The sequence below is a fragment of the Ischnura elegans genome, chromosome 4, assembly GCF_921293095.1.
Source record: "Ischnura elegans chromosome 4, ioIscEleg1.1, whole genome shotgun sequence".
NCBI classification, from domain to species: Eukaryota; Metazoa; Arthropoda; class Insecta; order Odonata; family Coenagrionidae; genus Ischnura; species Ischnura elegans.
The window spans coordinates 55,198,623-55,219,469 of NC_060249.1; the positions used below are offsets into that span (position 1 = coordinate 55,198,623).

At 38.0% G+C, this 20,847-nt stretch overlaps 1 protein-coding gene and 1 long non-coding RNA gene across 2 annotated transcripts in view; one reads left to right on the forward strand and one right to left on the reverse strand.

Annotated features, from left to right (window-relative positions):
• LOC124157523 (voltage-dependent calcium channel subunit alpha-2/delta-3) overlaps positions 1 to 20,847 on the reverse strand; it is a 315,282-nt gene that overhangs the window by 51,694 nt on the left and 242,741 nt on the right. The window contains exons 4-13 of the mRNA XM_046532332.1: positions 15,959 to 16,040; positions 15,755 to 15,898; positions 9,681 to 9,812; positions 8,847 to 9,112; positions 7,591 to 7,701; positions 6,149 to 6,341; positions 2,907 to 3,043; positions 1,542 to 1,634; positions 1,291 to 1,371; positions 612 to 686 (exon numbers count right to left, since the gene is read on the reverse strand). Of these exons, the coding sequence (XP_046388288.1) occupies positions 612 to 686; positions 1,291 to 1,371; positions 1,542 to 1,634; positions 2,907 to 3,043; positions 6,149 to 6,341; positions 7,591 to 7,701; positions 8,847 to 9,112; positions 9,681 to 9,812; positions 15,755 to 15,898; positions 15,959 to 16,040 (1,314 nt within the window). The remainder of the gene's footprint in view (positions 1 to 611; positions 687 to 1,290; positions 1,372 to 1,541; positions 1,635 to 2,906; positions 3,044 to 6,148; positions 6,342 to 7,590; positions 7,702 to 8,846; positions 9,113 to 9,680; positions 9,813 to 15,754; positions 15,899 to 15,958; positions 16,041 to 20,847) is intronic.
• Positions 10,645 to 20,847, forward strand: part of LOC124157525 — a 184,070-nt gene continuing 173,867 nt past the window's right edge. Inside the window, exons 1-2 of the long non-coding RNA XR_006864609.1 lie at positions 10,645 to 10,800; positions 11,419 to 11,529. This is a non-coding gene — a long non-coding RNA (uncharacterized LOC124157525). The remainder of the gene's footprint in view (positions 10,801 to 11,418; positions 11,530 to 20,847) is intronic.

Here is a 20,847-nt window from a genome sequence, read left to right on the forward strand (position 1 = left end):
GTGGTGATTACTGAAAATGAGCCAGGCTTCTAACATACAGGTACGACAGATAAGGATATTGTTTATGCTGTGATCACTCAAGATCAAATGGGAGAGGGAAGGGAGTGTGGAAGAAAAGACAGAGACGGAAGTGGATGCTGACATAATGGGAGTAGTAATCGCATGAGTCATAGCCAGCTGCACACCTGTGTAGACAGTTTGCTTGGATCTATGGAGCATTGGGAATATAGATAAAATGAAGTTATCACAGCTAAAAAGGTCTCTGGTCATGTGAAGAGAGCTCTCAATTAAAGAAATCTAAAATAACAGACTATGTGAATAAATATAATTAAATACTTTTATTTGGTATTTGATAGATTTGAGAATTTATTATAAATGTTATAAGAAATAAAAATGAAAGTTTGGATTTTCCATGTTTTCTAATTATTCGTGCCTCCTCTCCCCACCACTAGTTGGGATAATTGGGAGTTTACTGTTTTGCACATGAGAGGCAATTTATTAACGACTATAACACTGTAATCATCGTTAGATTGTTGGCACTATGGTGGCAAAATTTGTTTTTCGTCCCTAAATGTTTAAAACCAATGGAAATGTTTGTAAATTTTACTTACAAATGGCCTTAAATCTGGATGGTAGAGAACATGGCCATTGTTGTCCACAATGAAGGAGTATCCATTGACACCAAGCTAAAAAGGAAATAATAGAAGGGATGTCACAATATTCCTTTGGTATTTTAAAAGAAAAAACAATACCCAAAAAATTCAAATACTGCTATAAATATTAAGGCTGACACATAATACAAAGTTTTGGCTTTCACTGGCCTTGAATTTCTGAATCAGAAAAAAGGGTGAGGCAAGGATCTGTTGGATCACATCGTATTGGTCGATCATGCATTCTTTCGCAACATGTTATTTAAACTCTTTTACTTGGCAAATAAAATTATGGAGACGATCTTAAGTTTTTTTTACAGAGCTTTCCTGCTTATTTACAACATTTATCAAATTATTTTCATTCACTTCTTGTGATTGTTAATTTAAATTTTCCATTACTTCAGATGGTAAGAGTTCACCTTTGGAACCAACTATCAAGAACCGAGGACTGGACTGGTACTAAGAACCGAAAGGATTTAAGAACCGACTCATCCTTAGTTTTAATCAGACAAAAGCGATGGAAAATTTCTTTGTACTTGATATAATACAAATATGAACAAACTATACATCCAATATAGATAGAAAAATGTACCTTCTCTATCAAATACCGCAAAAATGTTTATATGAACCTATGCTTTACCTTGTAAGGAGGAACTAGCTTCTTAATCTGCTGAATTGGCACATCTATTCCCACAACACCAAGCAAGTTAGCAACCCGTACCTGTTGAGGAATACATAGATTTAAAAAAAAATGAAATTGGTAGGTCACAATAAGATTGTTAAGGTAGATAGCTAGATCCAAATGAGATCCACATTCATCAAAATTGAACTTAGGAAGACATAATTTTTTAACTAAATTTGCAAGATATTCACACAAAAAAGATGACTTACTGAGTAGTTGCGACGGTCGAAAATAGGTGTGGAAACAGTGGTCATTAACTGGTATTCAGGACAGCTGCCACCAGCAGATCTTACACACCCACTCTGCACGAAGACAATAAAATGTAAAATATGCACAATCAATGAAGGAGATATAAAAGAGCAGTAATGTTTTGCATCATATGTGTCTTTAACTAAGTTATTGCTATTTTCAACATCATTACAACTAGGGATGGATGGATCCAGACACGGACTGGATCATTGATTTCACTTAATGCACTACTCCCTCAAACGTCGATCCAAAATTTCTCTCCCAGTAATCCTATCATTTAAGATATCCAGATATGTCTCGTATCACTTGCAGAAAAAGATGTTAGCATACTTTTCTTATGGATTGCGCGACATATGGACATAAGAGGGAATGAAAGAGCGGACACTGCTTCAAAGGATGCCTTGACCAATGGCTGTTCATCAACGTCTTTGGTGCTGGTGTTTGATCTTAGATCATTGCTGTGAGTGCCAGTTTTGAAGAAATGGGAAGACATGTGGACCAGTTGAAGTAGTAATAAACTGAGTCCAATTAAACTAGTAAAACCATCTTGGCCCTTCTAAGTCAGAAGAAGCAGGACACTGATGGAGCCGCGCTGCTTCACCTGACACCAGTCCCTGTCATTAGTCTGGTGCATAATAGCACAAAGTGACATAGCTGAGATCAAAGTTTGAAGTGTAATAACATGGGGCGCACAAAAAATGTTAAATTATTTAACTAGCTCTCATAATGAAATCATCATCATAATCTCATTTCATAAAACTGCAGCTAACTCCTTCACTCATGGGAGCATTTTCACACAACATATTAATTAAAGCAATACATATCAGAGTAAATTTTGCTAAACAAGAAAATTTTGCTCCATTGTCATGTAATTGCAGTTCACAAAAATTTGGTGCCTCCACCAATTTGGTAATGATGAAAAATGCCAGATTGATATTTTTTTCAGTGGATTTGGATCTGATTTCAATATCCGGTGGGAAATAATATCAGCAAATATTTGGATCTGACATATCCTATCCGACCTTCCCATTACAATATTTAAATTCCATTAGGATCACAGTCAATAAATGATTTTCACACAAGTGGTAACAAAACATGCTTTTAAGAGAATTCCAAAGAAGTTTCCCTCAAAAAATGTAGGAAGATAGCAAAAATTCATTCAAGAAGAAAAGGAATTCCCAGAGTTACCGTATCCATGTCATACCTCAATTCAGAAATACATGTACTCATTCATAATATCTGTCCCTAAATTTAATAAAACGACTTCATTGACATTCAGATACTTTTGTATTTTCATAATTTCATTAGAATTAAAAACTACTCACCTTGGTATCAGCATAAACAGGACTCCACTGAATAGGGTGGTCATTCTGATACATAACCATGGGGCGAGCCATCACTTCAATGTATTGCAAAACCTTATTTCTCACTTCATGGGTGGCACCAATTTGAACAAAGTAACCTGTTACAAAAAGAAGCAAAATGAAAATAATGAGTTTCTTGCCTAAATGAAATTACTTTTTACCTAAATCAAATGCACACTACTATTGACACAAAAATGAATAATAAAATACACATACAAAGAAAAATAGCAATATTTCCAACATAAGTACAAATTCAACATTATATTTTTTAAACTACACAGCACTTTTGAGGTTCTTCCAATAATTAAATACAGCTATTAATAAAAAGAGTTTAGCAGCCCTCTTTGGAAGCTGTTCACAGAGAACTGGCAAAGCAATACAGAAATAATTTGTCTATCAGCAAGGAGGACCCTAAAGTACATATATGCCTGACCTAAAATAAGTATCATTCCATTTTTTAGACTACATAGCTATTTACTTCAAATTATCGATTTCTGCCTATAGATCAACACACTATCATTATTTACACGTAAATGCACAACTAGCTCGAAGTGCTAATTGTTTTAATTAAGCTTTTCCAGGTGAATAACTTGAATGAACTGCTCTTGAGTTTCTAAATGGGTCAGCATCAGTGGCGGATATGGATGTTCAGGAGGCGTGCCCCCCCTTGCAGGCCCGCCCGTATTGCTAAACATCGCAGAACCACAATTATAACTTTTTTTATATCATAAGATGGCTTTGTCTTGTATATGTGTGTAATGAATTTAACTAACATTTTCTTAAACTCTGCATGTGACTCGATTATTTTTTATTAGTAAAAAAGTAAAGGTAACTCAAGATATCTTTTGCACCCCCCTCGAGTTTTTTATGTATCTGCTACTGGTCAGCATGCTGTTGTCCGACATCATGATCATCATCTTCCCAGAGGATGTTGGGAAAGTATCCCAACGAAATTTCGGCCAACATCAATCGGACACTGACCTAGTTGGAAAGCCAAGAGCAGTTCATTCACACAACTAGCTTCTTAATTGCTGGAATTTGGCAATTTTGACATTATAATTTAATGAAAAAGTTTAATTTATATAATTTAACATCGTAATGGAAAAGAGCAGTAGCCTTGAGGGTACAGCACTTGGCTACTGAAAAAAGGGTCCCATGTTCAAATCCTTAGTTTAACTTTTGAGCTCCCTCCACTAAAATCGTCATAAAACAGGTCGGCCCTGGGAGAGGAAATGCACCCAATACCCTGAATGAGTGACATACACCTGACTAAAGGTTGCTCTGAGATGGGGTCTATCCTCACCAAACCAAACCTACCTTCAGATTGTAATGCAAGTGAGTAAACCTCTCTCTAAATTTTTCTTTGGTTCTTTCCAAGCTCTCTGAGAAAGTCACAGCAAAAACAAAGAATTCCATGATAATTCAGATTCTTCCACATTACTGAAAATTCTGTGGCTTATTTCACAGTTCTATAAGGATGAGCACACAATAAGGTCGCTTATATGAGAAGAGAAAAAATTTAACGCGTAATAATATCAGGTTTCTGATTACCACAATTATGTGCTTAAAATTTAAAGTATGATTATTTGGATACATATCAAATACATTTACGATCAATATTACTGACCTTCCACAATATATTCAATACAGTTGGCTAGCACAGTCATGATTCTAGGTTTTTCATCTTATTTTCTCTCTACACACATTTCTGGTCAATGTTTCATAAAGTACTAGTATATGATACCTTAAAACAAGTTCATGGGTGGGGTCGATCTAATGGGCCTAAAAAATCACAAAATTGACAGAAAGGCAAAGATTAATTTCTACTTGCAAATATTTTTTGATATGTTGGGTATTGCTGTAAATAACGCTATTTATTCACAAAGCTATATAAAAGCTAGAATCTTGAGCATAAGGCCACTTTGCCTCTCCAATACAAGTTTATTTTAGCAAGGTTCTCTATCGGAAACCATTCCAATATGAAGAGAGGTGTTTTGGCTGATCCTGTCCGTAGTATTAGGAACAGCATGAACAGAAGTTATTAAAAATGCCTAGATGAAAGAGGTGTGCTGAATATGCAAAAAATGACAAACATTAAAAACTGAATAACTAATATGTGTGGAATATACCAGGTTTATTTGTGTTTCACAACAGGATGCATTGTCATCACCATTCGTAGGACTTCAGTCATACGAAAAGAATTACATGTAGTATCTTTCATTTTTTGACATAGTTGTTTATAATTAATTTTTATGGATAAAGTATGTTTCTCATTGATAGCAGTTGAAACAATATACAGTAAAATTTTATCATGATCGACGTTGATGGATGCTCTGAAAAAATTGGAAATTTTTCTGTTATATTAGTTTAATTATTATTTTTATAAATTTATCGACATGCCATACGTTACCATATGCATGGAACTTTAAAATTTTTAAATGAGATTTAAAAAATACCTTTAAACAATATTCATTGGCCCAATAAATAGCAATAAAACACACCATAATCAGCACCTGTGATTTTCTTATGCTGAATGAATTTTACCCTTACCTGAGAAGACTGGGAAGTCTGGGACATATTTGTCCCAAACTGTATCTCAGACACTTAGAGAGATATCACTTTTATTTAAACGTTTTTGGAATCCACGCATCAATACATATTAACCTAAAAATGTATATTGTTTTGCAATTTAATGGCTGCAATCCTTATGGACCTTAAAGGGTTAAAATTGCTACTTAACGCGTTGCGAGAATTCTCGTCATTTTTTCCCAAACATTCCGGACGATTAACGAAGATTCTCATCATTTAGGTGCGTCAACGTAAACAATTTTAAAGCATACCGCGAGCGAATTCGTATTGTACGCTTTAAAATTGTTTAGGTTGACGCGCCTAAACGATGAGAATCTTCGTCATCCGTCTGGAACGTTCGGGAAAAAAATGACGAGAACACTCGCCATCCGTACACAACGTGTTAATTTGGAATCTGAGTTATGCTTTTCTACAAATTTTACACCTACACCATTGAAAAAATTACACTTTCAATTTTTGAGATGGGGAATGAAAGGAAAAGGAGAATAGAGGCAGTTTGGAAAGAAAAAGTTAGGGAGCATTAAGGGGACTGGCTAATCGACAGTTAATCCAATAGATGGATAATTGAATGATGGATATGGTTGAAGCTCAACTGAAATAGTATAAAAACTAACCCTTGTTGGCACAAGCCATCCAATTGAGATCAGGAGCATTCACAGCATCTTTGCCCACCAAGTATGTAAACACTCGGACAGGCATGTGAGGCCAATTGTACTGCTTGAATATCTCCCGGAAACTATGAGGTGCACCATCAGTGATGATCATGATTGCCTGATTGCACTGGGATCCTTGTCCTGTGCGATTGTACTGGAAAAAAGAAACAGCCCTTGATGATTCATAACTTGAAATTAATTCTGAGGTAACAACATTTTCTATGACGGGGCCTATATATGTCACTACATATCAACGGGACCAATAAAATATTTATTATTTATTGTTTGCTATGGTTACAAGAAAACCATAGGCAATGCTTTATTACAAGACGGAGAGGTATTAGCCAAAAGTAACTGTGAGATTCAATCTTGGCACTACTAGATCACATTTTCATGAGAGACTTTTCCAAATAATTAAATTTTTAAGCATGCATTTCTTCAGCTACTTCAGCGTGATGTGCTATTTTTCAACCAGCAAGAGCAAAACCATGAAGTTTAGGCAATAATCAATTGCATTCATTTCATTAAAGGAACAAATACAGTACACTCCCGATTATCCGCGCTAATGTGGTGGAGAGATGGCACGAATAACCGGAAAACACGGATAATCAAAACTTTCTCTTAACTGTCTTGTAATGTTCATAATTTACGTATAACAAACAATATACTACTATTTATGCAGTTATTCTGTTATTTAAGAGTGCTTCCTGGACTCATTGAGAACTTTCTTCGCCAGCTCACGATCTTTTTAGCGGCGATAACATGGTTGTACTCGTATTATTAATGCTCCGTGTAAGGCCTGGTTTCCAAAACCACACATCCCAGATTGTGTGATCATGGATACAGAAAAGTGGTTTGCACGAATGCTTCAAAACCACTGCTCTACATTGGAAACTACACCGTAAGGCACCACGCCACGTAGTCGCGTCTTGCACAAGTAACCAAGTTGCAACTGCTGCGCGACGTATATCCATGATCAGGGACCGCGGTCGCGCACAGCGAGGCTTGGAAAACAGGAGCACAGTGCTCCCATGAATGCAGCTAGCGCGTGATCGCTTCCGTTTTACGAAGGGGATTCTATTGCAAATAATAAGCCCTGTGTATCCTAGAATTAATGCCGTAATTCCGATGATTTTTCGCCCATTTTTTTTTCTTAAAAAATATAGCGGAAAAAATTGAAAGAGAGTGAAAATCATGCACTGATAATCCGAAAACTGGATAAACCACACCCGGATAATCGGGAGTCTGCTGTAAAAAAATCAAAGATGAACTAGTTATTTTTATTTTAATAATTAAAGAAATGATGTTGGTATTCTACAGAGCAAAATATCTTAGTACAACATTAAAATACGTAACTATTTGGGATTTAATGAAGAATGATGCATTATATCAGGGATACTTACCTTATGAAGGAGTTCAAACGCTGTGATCAAGGCTGACGAAAAATTGGCGATATTTTCTGGTTTGATATTATCTAAAGCATTCCTTAGTTCTCGTATATTGGCTCTACTTCCCTAAAAGGAGTAATGATAGCCAGATTAGAGAATCATTCTTCAAAATACTTATACATTAAAACTTTCACCAAAAGATACAGATAGGACCTTCCCTTAACAGTGATCTCACAGGACCATTAATGAAGAGAATCCGGTGGTAATATGCACTACTAATTCATAGAAAGAAAAAGTGAAGGAAAATTCAATATTAATCTTATAAAAAGAAGGGTTTATTTAAGACTTGAAAGCCTAGAGGTTGCCACCTTAGCATAAGATTCTCCTCCTATTAGACGGCTATTCAACTCAGATGAAATACAAGAATGTATCTGGACTTAATTGTTTACTTTATTCGCATCCTTGTTATTCCTTAGATCAGAGTGACAGTTTGCTACAAATTTTTTCGTTAAAAATTAAAGCTATTGTAATACTGCACAAGACAAATAGGAATAGGACAGAAGCTGTTAATGATATCAATAACTTTTCCACACTCCTATTCAGGAGAATAAAGTATTTCTAATTTTCACAGCCAATAATTCATACGATCCACATTATTATTCAAACGCTGTCAGACGACACAAAAAAAGTCTACACATTATATAAATATAAAATAATGAATTTATTTCCTTTCCAAATTCATTGATTTCTATATTCCATAATGATGATGTCAATGTCAATCTGTTAAAGGAAAACGCTGAATTTGAGAACTCAAATTTTTCTTCATTATATACATAACATGCTGCCTCAGTACTTACTAAAGGAAAGACATATTTTAAGTTAAACGTAAATGAATGCAGGAAATAAAATATTTGTATCGCCATTGAAAATTTTTAACTAATACACATATAAAAATTTGTACATGCATTCATGCCTTAAATACTACATGTTCTAGAATTATACTTTTCTTAACCAATGCTTATTAGTATGTATCATAACATGACAATGTCCTTAAAATTTAATTTGAAACGATTAGAATTATCATGATAACCAATATAATAAGAAGATGACTTTAACTTTTAAAATATAAGGAGTTTATGGAGCTTAATAAGTTATGAGCAGAAGTAGAACACATTCAAGCTGATATACATCCCTTGATTGAGAAATATAATGGGCAGGACGTTGATATTATGAGGTAAAAATGAGATTGTACAAGATTATTAAATAGTTACCTGAACCAGCATGTCCTTAAAGCATGGAACAATACTCTCAGTGGTGTCTGCAAAGCGAAGTATGTTCACAAAGTCATCAGCTCCCAGTGTGTCAAGGATTGCCGATGCAGTTGTTCGTGCAAGTTCCCTGCGAGAGCCACTCATTGACCCAGAGGCATCAAAAAGGATGACCAAATCTTTGGGACTAGTGGCTGCAGAAAGGTACCACTGTGATGTTCTGAAGTCCTCATCTGTACTGGACACTGAGCCTGTTGGCCATTTGCTTGCTGCAAATGAATAAGCCATGACATAATTTTTAAGGAAATAAGAATAAAAAATAGAAGCACATTGCATGGTCAAAACAAAGAACAAATACGAAGTTCAAATTTTTTTCATTTGTTCTGCAACGAATGACAACAGCGGATATGTTATACTTTGCAGGGATTTTCAAAGGTTCCTGAGTAAATCAATGGTATGTAGCCCATATCTCTGTTTTGATGAAGTGCTAATCACAAATAGGGAAGCTACCAAAGTCATATATCTACAAAGCTTAAATGCAAAAGGTGAAAAATTTTCCTTTAGTAAGCATATTGAATATGTGGAAATACTGTGGATTCTGGAGGATGATTCCAATCATCTGGAGGCATTTAAAAATAAAAATGTTCTAGCTTATGGCATAATTAAATCTGATCAAGCATAATATATCCTTCTATGGTCAATTTAAATGATACATAGTACACAGAAGAGGAGCAATGATGATAATACGCATCACTATTTATAAATACAGAAATTTTGCCAAGGGATTAAAGTCATAATCATAATCCTGGGTGAAAGATAAGCAAGAACAGAACCAACCTGGATAGCGCCTAAGAAATCCATGGGCACTTCCAAAATACTGCCAGGTAAGCGTAGGATCAAGCTCATAGTTTCCAATGAATACCTGGTCAAGATATTCTGACCATTTGATAGCATTTCTCACGTCAGCGGCTGTAAAGGGGAAAAGAAAGAATCCAAATTAAATAAGTAGCATCTAAAAATAATAAAAATTAGAAAATTGTTATTTAGCCCTAAATAAAGAGCGCCCTAGTTCGGGGTGATCACTGCAAGTGACTTGCGCGTGAGTCAGACAATTTAATGACTTAATGAATACTTCTTCATTGCAAAGCATTTTGAGGCATTAGTCGAGAGAGATGGATGAACACACCATACTATAGAAAGTTATACGACACTAAATACCAAGATAACAGAATTTTGGAGAAAAGTACACAAAACACGAGCCTGAAGGTGACATGGCGACAAAAAAATACAAAATTTAAACAAAGAATCGAAGAATAGGCAGGTCTAACATTATCACTATAACAACAAAGTCATAACGTTCGTTCGTAGGTTTCAGTGGCGTTAAATAGATGAAGGCAGCATTATGACAACTATATTGACTTCACCTTGATAATTAGTATGGCCCTTAGATAGGGACCGTGAATAGAAAAACTCAGCCTACCCAACCTCCTGCTACCTACCTCCGAAAAGGTTCACAATCGTAGTTACCCTAGACCACTAGCTGTTCCTCCTGAATATTCGATTCTCATTGAACTAAACATGGTCATTTGCTACAACCTCCAGCAAAGAATAAGGTTGATACACAATAGTAAAATACCACATATATTTGCCATTCTTGAGTCGTGGCGCCAAACAATTGACTATCGAAAAGTACCTTTCGCCATGAAATCGTTTTCTATTGGCTCATTGGTTTATTTAAACCATTTAAACTATCGACTGTCGAGGGTAATCGAGTTGCGAGATTGAAGTGAGACGGTAAAAATCATTAAGTCTGAAGACAATTCTACTGGGGTTAATATTCAAGTTATTGTTGTACTATCCCTGTATCAGTAGCGCTTTAATTAAGGACAAATGGCTTTAATGTAAGGAAGCGCTTGGATCTTTCCTTTTTAAGGATGACGTCTCACTACACACCAAGGTATCTTGTTCCTCCAACCACCTTTTTTTTGAGAATGTCGTTTTTGAGATATAGAACTATGGTGATAGCCAGAGGTAGTAACGGGAATGGTATATTAGCTAGCCCTCATTAATTAGCTGCTTTACATTGCATCAGGTGAAATTTGATACATTACTAAAAATTATGACTATATGTCGATTTCTCGGTCAGTGGTCACGTTCACGTGAAACTAACCGGCGGAAATCATCCTGCTGAATACCTCATCGATACTCGCCGTTGAGTCGGCGTGTTGTGACTATTTATGGGCATTACTGTTACCGGTTGATCGTGCGAGTAACTGTTGAGTTTGACTCAGCTGCAGCATTGGCTGAACGCGACCACTGCTTGAGCATTTAACGCTGCGTACGTATTTATATGGCCGCCGGTATTTTAAAAGGAGCTGGTAGGCTTCCTTTTTTAAATTGTCGCGGCGCATTAGATTTGCGTGGTGGGAGAGAGAGAAACGGTACTTTAGTCGCTCCTATATCTCAGATTGGGGGTTCGCTTTGAATAGCTTGTCGTCTCTAGAGGGACTTCCTTACCTGAGAAGAAATTGTGACAGTAGCGTTTATACTTATTAGTCTTTTTACTCTTACATAGGCTTCAGAAAAAGAAGAGTTCCAAATGATGCATCAGAGCTGGCCTATCGGGACATCACACCGAGTGGTCAAGTGGCGCTTGGAGGCAGTCGCGTTCAGCCGACTGAAGGTGGTACGTATTTTCTGCGTAACACTCCATGGTTATTCTCCGTTAAGTCAAGATTGGCCAAAATATTGTGATTTCTTGCATCAGTAAGATGGGAGGCATAAAGATGTACTCCGCTTCCGGAGTATCAGTGGGTTATGCCCAGCCACTCATCGGAAGTGTAGCCATATCATGACGAGTGGCAGTGCCGCGCTGAAGTACTCCTACGAACGGCAAGTGTGACGTATGTACTGTTTTAGGTACATATAAAGTTTCAGTTAAGTAAGAAACTATGATACGGTCCGTTTTTCCATTTTTCAAGACGAGAATAATTTTAGATCTGGGGTCAGCTACCACCGGCTCAATGTGGCCCCCGATCTTGTGTGTGGCGGCTCGATGGAGTATTAGCTGTTGATTACTTCAAACTGTTTAAGGTTTTCGCCTGAATTACTGCGATTAGTAGATCTGGGATTCCCTTCCTTGCTCAAAGCGTCTGTACCGGAAGATTTCTGCTTCGTCTTCAAATCACCCGGCCCCATGCATTTCTGTGTCTAGCGAACTGCTTCTCAAGTAATAAATTACCGTGGTAATAATGATTATCCGTTCTTGAATTGTCACCATGGATTAACCCTTAGAGTGCGGGAACGTTTTCATACGTTTTGCACGCTGACTGCGGCATTTACCCAAAATTTTTATTGCAACTTGGATATCTTGCACTTGGACAATTTCAATCACCATAAGGATCGCTTAGGGGCATAATTCTGCAAGACCTGCCCTCGTGGCAGGGGGTGCCTCCCGCAGAAGGGGTGTCCCTTGTGTAAAGGCTTGCAGCTAAAATCGTGAACTCCCGCAGCCCAAGGGTGAAATGGGGCAGACGGGCATGGGAGGGGTGGGGTAAAAAGCCTCAATTTCATCATTATCCCAAATGTATCTATGTGACCCCCCCACCTCCCGGTTTAAATTTTTAACGCCCACTAGTCGCCTTGGGGTTTCCAAACCACGGCGTAATATTCAGAGGAGCTCTATGAACTTTTGGTAAAGAAACAATATTTGGCCCCTCACAATTAAAAAAAAATCTGCGATCGGTTCACTTTGCGGAGTCTCTCGCTAGTATAAGAAGTTCCAAACAAATTTTGGAGATAACTTCCCTCCCCTTCAAATTTCCCTAATGCTTTAACCCGAAGGTTTGTTTGGGTTGGTGAGTGTAGAGCTCACTCTGGTCTAAACCCATGTCGCGTGAATTCCACACATTAAAGGTTGGAAAGTTAACGCGAAAAAGCACCCAGGCTTACAGTCGTTTTAATATTGTAACGGGCGGTCATTGCGTTAATATAGTGGTGTATCTGACTGAATCCAGATTAATTAATGGTAGTTTTGGTAAGCAATCCTTCTGAATTATTAATTAGAATTATTTCACCTAACAGTAACCAAAAATATAGCTGCTTAGATTTGAAAGAATTTAACGGCTTTCACACCTTATGAAACAGTTCACACCCAGTAAACAACGACGAACTTTTTGATAAACCATTTGATTTGAAGAAGTACTTTATTTTTTTATTTTATTAAATTTTCACGAAACGAAATTTACTTAGAATCACTTAAGCATACACTCCTTCAAAGATAATCGCTCTGTGTTCCACTGTGCTGCCACTTTCACCGTGCCAGTGGGATGCTGAATCGCATGAAATCAGCCTCACTTTTGCTTCGTAGGCAGAGAGATTGGAACCAACTCGAGGAAAGCGATGAAGTTCGTTAGGTTCGACGCCTTTGACCTTTCTCACTTACAATTAGTTCTGCGTGTACTATATTACTTTTATGCAAAAAGCTACATGTTGGTGTGCCTACTTACAGTGAAATTGGAATCATCAAACTCAAAACTATTAAAATGGTAAAATTATTTTTTTTCGCGGAAGGTTGCTTTTGCCGTAATTTTCACCGCTGTGCGGCGCTAGAATATAAATTAACAAATATTCCTTCGGACTCATCGACTTCTTCGCCAACTTTCCACTAAAAATTTGCGAAATTTAAATTCTGATCGCTTTTTTTTTTTAACACCAAGCTCTTTTTCAAAGACTATCTATTGGTATTTACATATAAATCTGCCGCGGTACAATGCTATCGATGGCGACGCATTTAATTGTTCAAACAGGTCTAGTTTTCCATGTAATTGGCTGACATAAGTAATTAATGGTAAACTTTCCAGATAACTGAGCCGGTAAACTCAGGTGCTCTAATCATGCCAGAGATTTCACTGCAAACGTCGGTCGCAATATGTGTTAAACGGCGCTGCGATTCCTGCCGTGCGGGCGGGAAGCTGAGTCACATTAAATCAGCCTTGCTTACGCTGCGTCGGTAGAGCGATTGGAACCAACGGCAACGTGAGGAAAGCGATGAAGGTCGTAAGAGACGATGCTTATGGCCTTTCTCTCTTAGTTCTGCGCTGATTACCTTGCTTTTGTGCAAAAGTGCATTCGACTGAATTTTATGTGAAGTATTCACCGCATTGTCAGTGTTAAGACGGTGGTGACTGCCCTCGTTTCACAAAATTCCTCGAATTTTTCCTTTTTCAATCCTAATTTCGGAATATTTTTTAACAGTTTTGGATTGAGTACACCAAAGGATGAAATTTACACCCGTGCGCGTGACTTCGTACAAAGTCAATTGTTACTGCAGTTTTGGATTTTTTTACAGTTGTTCTCTCGGTGCTTTCGGTGTAATTGAAGCTTCACCTAATATTCATAATGTTTCAGTTACTCTCTCGCTCGATACATTTCAGATGCATACGTAGGTTATTCTATTTTTTTCGTTGATTACTTACATTTTTTCGTGAAAAAGCTTGCTGATTATGGCTGCGATGAATGCTAATTTTTCACCCAATGGAAGCAATTAGAGTGAATGTATAAATTTGAACTTTTTTTCGAAGGATGCTAGAAGTAAATATGTATTTTGATGGCTTTAAGACTTGTTGTTTGGTGTGAAATTAGCGAAAAGTATTCCCGCTCTTTCAGATAAAAGGTGATCAACTATTTTGGCCGAACGAAAAGAAAAAGCTCTAAAAACTCGTCTCTCAGAAGAATCCACTCGCCCGCCCGTTTGCCCTAACATCATCGGTTTGAAAGCGATGGCAGTGAGAACTATGTACTGCATGGAGGCGTAGTATGCTCAATACTTTCAGCCATGTGGTATTTGTGGTAAATGGTTACCTAGCTTAGACGTACCACAGGTCTCAGCTATTCTTACTTCCGAAATATCTCACATTATAAATTATTGGGATTTGTTATCCTCTCTCTCTGATTTTGTTGCAAAGTTATTGCTTTAAGAAGTGGTCAGCGGTTTAAATTCGGTTTTTGCGCTGGCTTTCGTACCCTTCCCCTGACATTTTGCCTTTAGACAATCATGCAACCTGCGTCTACACTGTACCACAATGGCGTCATGAAATGGTCGCCTAGGCCTTGAGCGCGAGATCTGGTCTGTATGTTCCCCGTGGTCTTGCATTGCTCTGTTTTCCACCTCGGAGTAGATGTAAACAGATCGCTCAGGGTTGCAACGTTGTAGTTAAATGCTGAGGACAACATTGAAATCCTCATCTTCAACATTATTATAGGAATTGGGAAAATTTAGTGAATTAAGTATCTGTAAATAGGTGTTATTAAAATCCTATTTCTTTCCTTCAACGTGATATTTCAAATTAAAAGGAAACAAAATTTTCAATCGAAAACACTTGCAAACAAACGCTGTTTTCGGAATCAGCAAATCAGTGATCTTCCCTGACACAAAGAGGTTCTAAAGTTTTTGCTTTCCGACTTTATTTTTTATTTTTAACTTGTAAGAGATTGACTGAATGAGGAAGATTTTTTCCCTCTTAGCTCATATGTCTCTTCCACCTACCGTATTTTCAAATGTTTTGGGTCCGAATGATTCCGGCTCAGCAGTACTCAATGCATAAACTGTTATGCACCGAAACGTAAACCAACGTATTTAATGCAAACATGATTTTTAAACACAATCCCACGAAAACTTCCGATTTATTAATACTTGTAATAAATGTTATAATGAGGGATCATGTTTTACCAAATATAAAAACACGATGACAAAAAAACTTTCTATCCATATACGACTCTCAAATTGATTGTAAATAATACCCAAATTTCTCTGAGATGTGCCGGAACTCCGTTCCGGCCGAAATTAAGAACAGAAGCTCAGGGATGACCCCATTCAGGGTCGACATTCAAGTGATCTAATGGCCACTCACCTTTCTCGTGCACTCCGGATGGCAGGAGTACACAACTGAAGTTGGAGTTGACTGCGAGGTAGCCAAAGTGTGGGTCGAGGAAGAGGTTGATGTCGCCTTCGTCCCCACGGCCTCCCCCGCCGTCCCCGTCACCGCCATCCCCGCCTCTGCCCTCCCCCTGCCCGCCACCGCCGGAATCCGCGCCTCCGTAGTAGTCGCTCAAGCGGCGGGAGTTGACGTAATTTAAGGACGAGTGGCGGTCGAACTTGTGGGCCAGGGCGGCTTGCTCGGCTTGCTCCATCAGTCTCTGCGAGGACAAAGAAAATTAGGGCATGAGCGCAAGGAATTAACATGCATAGAAATGGGCATAAAATTCTTTGTTCCAAGAAAGGGTTTATTGTTATTATATGAATTCCTCTATTCTCGGCTTAATGTGCCGGTTCCGTAGCCATTTAGCTTTTCAATAAATGGCAAGATTGCTACATTCGTTATGGTTGTAATGCTAATGGTCACTGTTTAGGAATTTTTTAAAGGTACGGGTCGTGAAAAGTAATATTATAATAGAAGTTACATGTACACACATAATTAATGATAGTTGCAACTTACTTAAGTTTCTAATGAATGTTTTTGGTATTATTTTAGTACATGATATTTCGATTTGCCGTATTGCGACCGAATTAATTTTTCATCTTTGTTTTACTTCTTACGTTGAGTCTTTGTACTTCTCTCATAAGTAAAAAAAGTATATTACAATCGATTGAGTACATTCTAGCGATTTGTTTAGGAAATGAAAATTTCAAGGTAAGCTCAAAGTATGCATGTATTTCAATCAAAGGTGCAATGTATTTCAATACAACGAGTTTGATAACTATAGTATTACTAAAATGTGCCTCATCTGAAGCTGCTGTTAGAAAGCTCATCACCTTTTGATTTGAAAGCCTGTTCATTGTTTAATTTTGCAAAAAAAATATAATTGGCATCCAGTGTTCAAACTTATTACATATATTATGGAAATCCCAAGCTCTATCTTTTTCTTTAGTGTAAACATAATGCTAACTTCCTTTTTGGACAACCTTCTACACCATTCACATTATCGCTGATAAATGAAAACTTGAAATACGTGCCATATGAAAACTACGTTGTCAGTACAGGCGAAGGCATTCGCTCCAAAATGTCGAGGATTCATCATCCTCACGTTTTGTTATTCATATCCCGATCGTCCATCCCACTGGTTGGCTGGCGTAGGAAAACGATTCGATAATCAAAGCTATGGTTATTTTTTGAGCGACAAATGTTTAATTTTGTGGCTGCCAGGTAATTTTTAAATTTGGCTAAAAATCATAATTGATATCCCGCGTCCGAAATTTTTATTTGTTTTATGGAAATCCAAATCTTTTATTATCCGCTTGTTTTTCTATAGTATAATCTTGATGCTAACTTCCTTTTTGGGTAGGTAACCTTTTGCACCATTTACATTATCACTCATTCAAAAAAACCTTGAATATAACCGTGCTATATAAAAACCACGTTGACAGTACAAGCAAACGCATTCGCTCCAAAATATCGAGGATTCTTTTTTTCCTCGCATTTTTTTTTATTCAAATCCGGATCGTCCATCCCATTGGTTGGCTGGCGCAGGAAAACGATTCGATAATCAATGCTATGGTTATTTTTTGAGCGACAAATCTTTAATTTTGTGGCAGCGTGGCAATACGGTCGACGAGCCGGGAGAGACGGCGAGAGGGGAGGCGAGGGAACTAACGAGCGAGGCGGGTAAGGGGGCGTGGCGGATCGGATGGAGGAGGAAAAAAAAACAGAAAAAAAATAGCGGGAGAGGAACGAGCGTCGTCCATAGTACGGCCTTTGATGTTCCCCAAGATTTTTCATTAATGGTGTCGTTGCTTCGACCGGCGCCTTCAATGAACACCAGCGAGGAGACGGGCGGGAGGGGAATCGATCGGATGTCTCCACGGTACCATGCCGCACTCCGCCTCGCCGACCACCACCAAGGCTGCCTTAGATCACGTTGTACGTAAGCACATACCTAAGCTCCTAGGTGTAATTCAGCGTCGTAGCATTTGGTCCCAAATTATACCCACGCAATAGAAGTCACTCGGAAAATATTTGTTACTTAAATTATTAGTGTCAAATTACAGCTTTTTATTGCTTGCACTACAGTAAACATAGTGGCCCTTGTACGTACAATTTCTCTCATAGCGTAACATTCGTCGTGTTAAAACAATGTTTTAATAGGTCACTAATTCTCATTTTAATGCGGAAAATATTTTTACCAATCGCGTTCATTTCGCTTGTCACCATACTCTAGTATTTAATATTGATTGTATAGATTCATTGATCATTTAAATAGTAGATATATAGCATGGGAAAAATATTTGTCGAAAAATTAAAACTATCATGAGACGACATGAGGAACTTACCCTGTACCATTAGCATCACGAGCCTCATAGACCTCTCCGCGCATGCGCAACTCGAAACAAGTAGCTTAAAACCATGCCACATATATGGGCTCTTCAGGTGAAAATATTAACGGTATGACGTCAGTGGTATCGGTTGCTGTTGGGGCCACCTGGATCAATGGTAAAGAGAATGAGGGAGTGTTTCTGTTGCCGCATATGAATGAAGACTAGATTTGGATTGTTCTTTTAACATGAATGTACATTTGACAAACAAAGCCATAATGCCCTTGGACATGATAGAAGCTGAAGTATACATTTGACGCGGACACCCGGACTTCTTAAAGTAATTTTGTGTACGGCTGATATTTACATGCAACATTCGCAATCTTTTTTGTTATAAACTTTTATTTTCATACGGAAAAAATGCTTTCATTTCCATTCCAATTTGTTCAATTTTTATGAATTCGATGTGAAATTCCCTAATATCGTATTAACATTGACTTGAGATAATAAAATATAATGCTAGCTGACATAAATAGTGCTTTTCTATTCTGTTAATCTCATACCATAATCTTCAATTTCAACTTACTCGATTAGAGTTGCCCATGCAACATGCATTTATATGGTCTGAGTAGAGCTTCATACAGTCCCATAAGTGGTGACGGTATCATATGACTCAGCAGGTCTGGAGAAAACTCGTAAACATTTGGATATCTTGATGTTTGCTTGAGCAAATAATAACCGATGTCTTTCTGAAAGACACGGAATAATTCATAGAGCCGCGTTATATTTTCAGGCCTGATAGAAACAATAAAATGAGAGAGATATTTTTGCGAACGGATAGGTAGCGGAATTAGTTTTTCCACCGAATTATGAGCACTTGAATATTTGCTAGATTCAACTATGGAACTAACTAACTTTCCTAAAATGCTCGCATAATTTTTCAACAGTATTCTCGTGACGGTTTACGGCAGGTGTAGTAACATCTTTATTACTTTATTATTAATATTATATCATATTATTAATATTAATTTCATAGATTCGTCGATCATGTGAACAGAAAATTTATTGCATTGAAAAATTATTTTTCCAAAATTAAAAATATTATTAGGGGCCGTGAGAAGCTTGCCTTAACTATTTACAGTGGCAGTCAACTCTCTCAGAACGCGCACCTAATTTTTAAGAAGTATTCTCGTACCGGTTTACGGCTGGTGTCCTAACACCTCCCGCCACACGTTTATCGAGGCGTCTTGTGGGGTGGTGTGCAAATTGTTTCTGGTTTGGACGATTATTTTGCCTTAGTTATGTTTCTACTGCTTAGTGATCGAGGGACTCCACGATACCGTCGCACCATTCTCTACACACCATATCGTCGACTACCACTGCGGCTGCTGCCTCCTGGCGGGGCTAGCGCAGACTTCTTGCCCCCACCTCTTCCCCTCCCGGGTCCACTCTCACAACCACCGTTTTCTTCTCTCATAACCTCCTCACCCCCGCCTTCCCTACCCCTGCTCCGGGAGAAAATTTAGACCCGTTGGTTATCGCAGAGGTCAGGCATAATAAGAAGAAATATATCACGGGGCAAAATGAGGGTAAGGAATGGGAGGGAAGAGTTGTGGGTGGAGGAGGGTCGTCTCGGGAGGAAGGGAGAGTGAAAAATACCCCTGCGAAAAAGACGCTCCCCATCTCACCCCACTCAGCCGACGGCTTCCCTCACCCCTCGCCCTTTTCTTCTACCTCGATCCTCCCCCAGAGCGCCTGAAAAATATTTCTTTTTTAAATTTCTTTATTTTTACCCTTAACCTCTCCTCGCACATACCCCACTCCTTCCACTCAGTTCCTCATCTACGAAGTGTGACACCCACCACCATGGCCTTCTGATATCCCCCATCCCCCGCCTTCATTTTTTTTCTTTAAATCCATCTTTTTTCGATTTTCTTCGTTCTGTTAAATATTTTACAAGGTCCAATATCCCAAACTTTAATCTTGCGAATCGCGATCCTGTGCTGTAACTATCCCGGGGTATCTTCGCGAATGATGGGAAAAATAGCGTCGATTGTTTTCTGAGGATTGCTCTATATAAAAAGCTGACGTTTTCTCTGACCCCCTCAGTGCCTCGTGAGGGTGATTTACTGAGTGAGAGGAGTGGAAAACATTTTGAAAAAGATATACTCCGGGGAAAATGATGAAATTAATTTTGTTTTTGCAGTAATAGTAAATTACTAATCATGACGCGCATTTATGAATTGAGTGGTAATGGATGAGGTCGTGCCGGTCGTATAAGCCAATTGTCACTTTAAGCAAGGCATTTAGTCTTGGTGGCCATTTTTTGCGTTCCATGTTGCAAATGAAATACTGTCATTGAATTAACCAATGAACACAAAGCTGTTAATTGAGGTCGTAGCTGCTTTGGACGATTACCTCCGAGGCTGTGACTGAAAATCTATAATCACAGCATTCGTTGACTGTATTGCATTTTTCTCAGGCGATAGACTATGGTATTCATGCTGTTTTTTACGCTTGGTTCTCCAGATATTTAGATTGATCTGTCAACGTTACGTGTTCATGGGATACAGCATTTTACTTGTAATAAATCGCTACGCCAACCGAGGCTGTGAATGACAAAGATTCAATTTGAATGGATCTCAATGGATTTTGAGTGAAATTTTTTTTGATTGTCCCCTTGGATTTAATAAT